The sequence below is a fragment of the Hakea prostrata genome, chromosome 6 (assembly GCF_041222555.1).
Source record: "Hakea prostrata isolate BN-2017 chromosome 6, UWA_Hpros_2, whole genome shotgun sequence".
Taxonomy (NCBI): domain Eukaryota; kingdom Viridiplantae; phylum Streptophyta; class Magnoliopsida; order Proteales; family Proteaceae; genus Hakea; species Hakea prostrata.
Genome location: NC_142605.1, coordinates 16,184,571 through 16,193,041, shown reverse-complemented (window position 1 = coordinate 16,193,041; position 8,471 = coordinate 16,184,571). Strand labels below are relative to the sequence as shown.

Here is an 8,471-nt window from a genome sequence, read left to right as displayed (position 1 = left end):
TGGATAATGAGACTGTCAAAATCATCTCAGCAGAGCTGAATACACAACCTGCTCCTCCACTCTCGCACTGCAGTCCTCTTCTTCAATATTGAGTTGCTGAAATTGTTCCAGCATCTGAAGGCTTGCATCACTGAAACAAACTGTAGCGTTTTGGCACAGTAAACATAAGTGCACAGAGACAAGATGACAAACTGATAGTATATTAAGCTATGTTCAGAAGTCTGGGAAACATGTGCAGAACTTCATGAAATGATAGAAGTGAGAGAGAAGAGAGAGGGAGAGAGGGAGAGAGGGAGAGAGAAATGATATAAAATTTTATATTATTCAGAGAAAAACAAGATGAACTGGAAAAGTACATTTGGTGTATATCCAAAGCATTGTTTGACAGTATTCAATTGACCAGAAAATAATTCAATGCATTTGAATTGCCTTTTTTATCATAAAACAGATATTTTTAGGACAAAATAAGCATAAGCAGGCTAATTATTTCTGAGTGAAGACAAACCATCAAAAAGGCAAAGTTTTATTTATTTATTCCAAGATGAAGTATGCAGTGGCACCTAGGAAGCATCTTAAATAGGTAAGCTATTTATATGCCTACATAACACATAAGTAAAATAAGCAGCAATTTTGTATAGGCCAGCATTATAGGAAATGCCTCTTAGTCTTCATCATCGTCTTCCACTTCTTCTACAAAATACACCATCAAATTCTATCAGCCAATACAATACAATTGATATTTATTGACACCAAGGACTCAATCTATAAAAACGGTTATGGATGTGTTAATACCTATAGTATGCATGTGTACATATCAAGATGCATTCGCCAACACAGGTTGATACATCTCCATATGTACCAATACGATAAATGTTCGATATATACTCCATAAAAAACCCCTTTTGATTCAGAAACTTAATATAAAAGGAAAATTCATTAACAAGAGTCTAATATCTTGCACTTAATCATGGATTTTTTTCTTTCATGCTCTTGGATTAAAAAATGAATCAAGGAGTGCTACAATACCATCCTTTCCAAGTTTCCATCATCCATTGCTCTTCATGGTTATATGATGATTATATATTGCTTATCTATGTACGTATTTCTTTTTCTTTTTTTGTACCTTGACTATTTTCATGTGTATCTGCAGTGTTGGATATGCATCACCAATAGAGTACTCCTCTTAAAATCACCGAAGATATGATACATGACGGTTGATACTTTAAACCTTGAATTGAAAGACTGTCTAGTACCTCAGATGCAGTGGCAGTCCGATAAAAAATTCTTGCAATCCCACACTGAATAAGAGGTGACCTTCCTAAGGTTGTTAAAACTGAAGAAATCAAAGACATGACTTTACATCTTGCAGTCACACATGAATCTTTCTCACAAGCTCCACCAAACTCTATACAGCTCCACACAGTCCAATTGAATCTGCAATTTCAGAAACAGCATTCAAACGCAACATAATGAGCTTCTATCACACAAAGGATGGGTTACCTGCTAATCAAATGAAAGACATAGTAAGAGTGTGATCATTAACTATAGCAAACAGCCAGTCTCAGACCCATCAGAATTACTCTTCAACACCCTAAGGACCGTTAACTGAATAATTTAACAGCAGACCTAGGGGGAAAACACAAAGAAAAACAATTCGACTAAATGAAGGGAATTCATGAACATTGACAAGTGGGTAGTCAAAAACCACCACTATAACACATTAACCATGTAACCTACACAACTGGCCCACCAGTTTGACTCAATCCCTTCTGAATATGTAAGGGCGCACAATAAGCTGAAACCCACTTTGGGTCGTTGAACTGGTCTTTGGACCCAATTATTTCCTTTTCAACATATACTAGTACCTTTGAAAACTCATCAACTGCTTTCATTTTTCTTTTCTTCTATGTCTTTTTCTCTTTTTCTTTCAGTGGGGGCTGGGGGATTGGTTTAGTAAACAAGGATTATCAACCACCAGCGATGAAATGCTAGTAACCAGTCTATTTCCTAAAACCAAGATAAAATCTCCATTCAGTCTCCATCTAGTATTGTACTTTAACATCTTTGAGCATGAAATAGTAGGCTTTCTGATAGAACTTGACATCCTTTCCCCTTACTTCCTATGAAACAAACTCCATAATTGCAAACTTGGCAGCCAATAAGTTCAAGAAGCACAAAAGACAGAGACTAGCCAAATAAAGGAGCACAAAGACAAGGGATAAAAGAAAATACACACAAAGGACATCTAGTCCTGATGTCGGTCAGTTGTACATTAGAAAAAAACAGAGCCCTCAGGAAAACATTATTTCTATGGATTTTTTTTCCTATGCAAAACGGAGACAATCATTCAAAGAGAAGGCAACAATAAGAATAAATAAATAACTCTGATTCAAGATTACTAGGCAAAGAAACAGGCAAAGCAAAAATAAAAGGCTTTATTACACAGGGAACGTACAGATATGGTGTGGGTAGATTTTTTTTCTACCTGATTGCTCAATACATTAAACCGCAATACATCCAATCCCCATCCCCATATCAGAAATCAATTTACACCTCACCAACCATAACTTTTCCAAGTTCCTGGCCTTCGCTATAGCCAGATCAAGCCTGACCTAAGTGCTCAATTGATAACCAAATTAAACAGTCCAACATGAGTGAAGCACTCAGATCTCGATAAATCTATAGGACGCATAGTCGATTAACAAACAGAAGAGAGAACGACGAGTGAATTGATGGTAATCGGAGGAAGTAAGACAAATATGCGAAACGGAAGGATAACGATCACGGATTGTAGTGAGCCACTCAGCTTCAAAGTCTTCCTGTGTCGAGCCTCGGAAACATAAAAAGATTTGCAAACCAAAGAAAATTATTTCCCGTCAAGACTCGTGAAGGAAGGCGAGGATGGGATGTCTCGACTTCAATCCTTTTGATCCTCTCACTGAAGTCTTCTCTATCCTCGACTTCAATCCTTTTGATCCTCTCACTGAAGTCTTCTCTATCCTCGACTTCCTTGACAGTCTTGACAGAGAACGCTAAGTTCCGATTTGTTTGCAGATATTGCTATTGTTGTTAGCAAGTTCATCAGAACAGCAGCAGATTTGAGGGCTTTGGTAGAAAAGACCGAAGAAGATGAACGATGGGAGCGAATTGGCTGGGGAGAGGGAGCGTCCAACGGTTTTATTGAATGAAGTGTAACGGTCGGATTTTTAAAACTTCAAAATTGAATGACGCTTTTCTGAAAAAGAAAATAAAATCATGTTCGACCTTTGACTTCCAGACCATACGACCGTCCGGTTAAAATCTCAAATCAATTAAACCGGTTAACTCGATACGTCAGTTTAAAGTCTAAAATCATTTAAACCGGATAATTCGATATGGGTGGAAAATACACAAACCGAAATATAGACTAAAACCGATTAACTCGATATGAGTGGGGGATTGATCCACGAGCCGTAATGTAGACGATCTCCTTGGCTAATGCATTTATAAACATCATGAATTCTGGGAAGGTTCCCTCTTTCAGTAAGGTTTCATATTTGATTTTTGAATATACATTTTTTAACCCCTTTGCAGCTATTGGATGAATATGATCACGTATGGCACATTGGTAGGCTTGTAAACGGATCAGATTCAGCTTGGATACACCAGTATTTGAATCCGAATCTTATTAGCAAAATTGCTATCCAAACCTAAATTCGGCAGAAATTTAAAGAAAGCATTTGAATTCGAATCCGGAACTTAATCGGATATCCAATAATAATCCGATCCGATAAATTATTTGATTATTTATTGGTTATTGTCATTTTTTATTTATTTTGATTTCTAATTTCTGATTATCCAATTACTGATTATCGGTTTTTGAATCCGATTATTAGCCCTTTTTTAGAGAGAAGTGTTTAATACTTTACTCTAACCGGATAATTTCCGATTTCCGATTACCGATTATCCGATTATCGATTACCGGTTTTCAAATCCGATTATCATCCCATTTCAGAGAAAATACTTTACTCTATCCGGATAATTTTTTATCCGAATATTATCCGATCCGATAAGGAATTATCCAAATCCGAATCCGGTTGCTTAACGGACGGCTACGGATATTTTTCAGTAAGAAAATTTTCCGATACGGACACTCCTTCAATGAATTCGAATGCGAATTCGGAGGTGAATTTTGGCTATCCATTCACAGTTCTACACATTGGTTCACATCTCCATCAAAATTTTGCCTACTAGGGCAACTAACTAGTGGGTCCTGAACGAGATAAATGATGGCATTCACCCTTTGATCACCCTTGTCAAAGTTTCTGGTAGAGGTGGATGGGAAACTTATTCCGTTTTTTTTCTCTGGGTTGTACAGGTACCTGCGTTAGAAATAAAGATAGAACTCAGCTCAGCAGTATTTCATTTTATAGGTTAAAAAAGGTGGACTTTATGCCCATTTTCTTGTAATTCTGTCTGTTCTATGATTGTCGTTTTGATTTATGATATCTAAGATAACGTTTCATAATTTTTTTTTGGAAGGAAGGTAGCTTTATTGATTAATAATCATAGAATAGCATATTACATATGATTATATTTATTTCCATTAGTATTATTCTAAACGAGTGCAGAAAGAGCCAATGGGAGAGCGTGAGGATGAAAATGAACTTGTGTGGGTTCGCAAAATCTAGCTGAAGTACGTCTGCACGCGATTTTTTAACTCCTTTATGCGATGATCGAAGGTGCACTTAGTTGGATTCACATCCTCTGTAATTCCTTTCCCAACAATTTCTTGCAATTCCCTTCTAGGATTGTGCCATGTGGTATTTAAGTAATCTAACGGTTATTCAATTCAAACTAAATTTAAATAAAATTCAAATTTATGGGTGGGTTTAAATAAAATTCAAATTTAATGACCATGAGAACACGTGTCTATCTTAATGACCCATCATCTCTTATCCAACGAATTCATATAATTAGGGCACACAGAAACAGTCTTATTAGGAATGCTAAGGATGATTTTTCATCATTTCCCTAATTGTTTTCTCATTTGAATTCTTTCCATATTATTCCCTCATCTCATTTGAATTCTTTCCATATTATTCTCTCATCTCATTTGAATTATTTCCATATTATTTGTTCTTCTCATTTGAATTCTTTCCATATGAATTTCTTCCATTCATCATTCCTTCAATTCGAATTCTTTCCATACATTGTATTTCCATACAATCATTTCCATGTATTATATTTGCTATACAAACATTTCCATGTATTATATTTCCATACAAACATTTCCTTGTATTGTATTTCCATCTTTTATATCTTTCCTTTATTGTTTATAATTACCTACTAGCATGGGATGTATGCTGTTTATATATTTGAGGTTCTCTCATATGAAATCATTCAACCATTTTCTATAATATAGCTTAATCCATCGTGTTAATGAAGTTTTATTTTTATTAAATTTCTTAAAAAGAGTTTATTTGCGTTCTTTCACCCATGTTTAATTAATTCCCCATATGGGTGGAGGGCCAAAAGATGAATTTGCCAGTTTTGCTAGGTTAGGGCCATCGGGGGCCAAATTCAAACTCCCATCAGAATTCAAACTCCCAAGTCTCAAAAGAAAAATAAATAAATAAGTTAGGTTTTTTAAAGCTCAATCTTCTTTTGGTGTATACGGGTCAATCCGTCACTTTTCTAGTAAAATTCTTTTCTGGGTTTCTCTCAAAATCATCAGCTTAGATGTTAATTGTATTATAAGGCTTGTAAATATCAGATGCATCCTTTTGTATGAGTTATTAGAGATTATAGTGAGTCTGCACCTTCAACTTGGGATAATTTGCATTTCAAATCTTAAATGAGTTAGATGGAGATTAAGGCATTTAGGTCATTTTATGTATCACTTAATAGAAAATCTTTATTGTGGGTAACTTGTGATTTTGACCATAGGCACCATGTAATTTAGAGCACAATAGTGGATGGTCATCATCAGATTCACTTCAATAATAGTGGGTGCCATGTAAAAACTCGTCAATTATGCATACTTGAGGGGTGTCTCATTTTTGTCATCCATCTTAGGGTGTACCTAAAAATTTTTCTTATTAGAAATTATCATTGTTTTGTATGATTTTTGATACACATGAAATGACATTGTTTATCTTTGTTTGAAAAATTTATATCTCAGACTAAAAGTACATTGGAAGACAGTGAAATCACTCAAATTAACTAATTGTCAATAAGTATACATTAATTGAATAAGCACGTGCATTAGATGTAGAGACAAAGAACAGATAAAAGCAATTGTTGTGGGCTAAAATAAACTTATTGAATGAGGTTTATTCTTTCAACTCCATCTTTTATGTTGAAGCATTTTTCTTTATTGAAGGAGAAGAAAATCCATCATCTCTTCTTCAATTAAACGTGGCAAAACAATCAAAAAAAGAAGGGGGGGGGAATCATTTTCATTTGTTCATGCCCACTGCATTCTTAACAGTATCCGTAGCTCCTTCTGCTTTGGCTTTCATTTGTTGGCCAGTCTGCACAAAAATTATGAATCATTATTGAAAAATCTAAGCCACAAAATAATTGTTCTATCTAAGAATTGGATCAAGACAAGTTGGCAACTTCTACTCGTGAGGATAAAGTATTGGGCTCTCCTCAAACTTCTCAACCATATATTTTGGAGTGGGAGTCCATCTCTTGTCCACCTTGTTATTACTTAGGGGTGGACCCTTCCCCTTAAATGTTGGGTGGAGGGATGTGAATGAAGCACAATCCTCTACATGCTGGGTTAGAGTATCTGGACCCAATCAAAACTATATTGTTCCATGCAACTAGTTGTTGCGAGATAATAACAAGTGAAGATAAAGTCTAGATCTTCTATCCGATCGGGGCAAAATTGTGTGTTATCCTCAATTTTCTCCATCACAAATATAGGGGTCCTACATCTAAAATCCAATTGTCAGATCTCAAATGTGGGCCCCTCGTACTAGTAGTGGTGAAGAACGAGGGGCTGCAATATGTGCTATTCCTGTGGATAGATGATTCAGATCCGAAGAAGTTTGTGTGCTAATAGAAAAAGATTAAACCTCTTGACAAGATTGCTGGGCAGAATTGACAGCATTGGCTGCCTTATCCATCATCTGATCCTTATTCATCTGCACCATTAAAGAATCATCTAATTGACAGTATATATATATAACACATAACATCATCTCATAGCATATTTATGATGCATAAGCATCATTGATCACTCCATGAATAAACATTAAACTAATTGATTGGCTACCTGAGCATGGGCCTTAGCCTCCCCAGCTGTCTGACTGAGATTTGTGGACTGGGAATTGTCGGCCATCTTTGGTTTATCCAAACACCTTGCAAAAGTACTAAAGAGAATTTGATTTCAAATATAGGATTTGATGATGCAAAACCCAATGATGGAACGGGAAGCTTTATAGTCTCCAACAGTGATCTTCCTCTTGACACTTGTCAGATTCCAGAGATGTTTAAGAACAAATGTGGATCTTATCGTTTTCAGCTCTACCCATATGATCGCTGTTGCAGTGTGTTTTCTGTTTAAGGTCCTTTGACCTGGTTTTTATATATTTATGGGTTTTGCTACTTAACATCTTTGGTCTATTTTTATATATATTCTCTCCATCTCTCTGCACTTGGATTTTTTATTTTTTTCAGTGTTGGGTCCTCTTAGCAATTTATATGCATTAGATGCATTGGTTGCTGTTACTAACGAAAATCACAAAATGGAGAGTGAGGAAGAAGAGCTGCTTCAAAGGGCACCAAACTTCCTAGAATTCGAGAGATAGAAGAGAAGTTTTGTTGTGTATTCATTACCTTGTAATTTCCTAACCCTTAAATATTTATAGCCTAAAGAATTTTCCTATGTTAATGACCCTACCGTCCCTAACAGACTCTCAGAATCCTACACAATTAACCCACCTATAGACCATGCCCTCTTATACCCTTGTATTACCCCTACCTGTATACTTGAACCATAACATTGCCCACCCCTTATGACAACCTTGTCCTGAAAGTTCAGATGCAACACTTCCCAATTCATTATAACATCTGCAATGTAGGTGTACATGTGGGAAAACAATATATATAGCAACAAAGTGTTGTAGCTGCAGAGGAGCTGTTCGGCAAAGCCCAAAATCAGCCATATGTAAACAGGAAAGTGTCCAATTTTGCTTCAGTCCTGCACATTTAATGTGCAAGACTGTTCAGCAAGTCGTTGGATGGCCTGCCAATGGATCTTGACCGTTGATCGATTTCAGAGGGATTAATTGAGCAAACTGTTCGGGTTGTAGTCTATGAACTTAACCAAAGCACTAAACCAGATGAACCAACCCATATGTTTCACAAATGATTTTGAAAAACACCAAAATGCTGGGTGGGAACGAGATTTGACATATCGTCTTCTACTGAAATTGGATTTTCAGAACCTTTGAAGAAGTTCTCTGCTCTCTCTTCCA

General features: G+C 36.0%; 1 protein-coding gene across 1 annotated transcript; it reads right to left on the bottom strand.

Annotated features, from left to right (window-relative positions):
• Window positions 1-6,440: 6,440 nt before the first annotated feature.
• On the bottom strand, window positions 6,441-7,333 carry LOC149012362 (uncharacterized). The gene is made up of 3 exons (XM_089158043.1): window positions 7,268-7,333; window positions 7,068-7,136; window positions 6,441-6,515 (listed from the first exon to the last, which is right to left on the bottom strand). Exons 1-3 carry the CDS (start codon window positions 7,331-7,333, stop codon window positions 6,441-6,443), a joined length of 210 nt encoding a protein of 69 aa, XP_089014169.1.
• Between the last annotated feature and the right edge of the window lie 1,138 nt (window positions 7,334-8,471).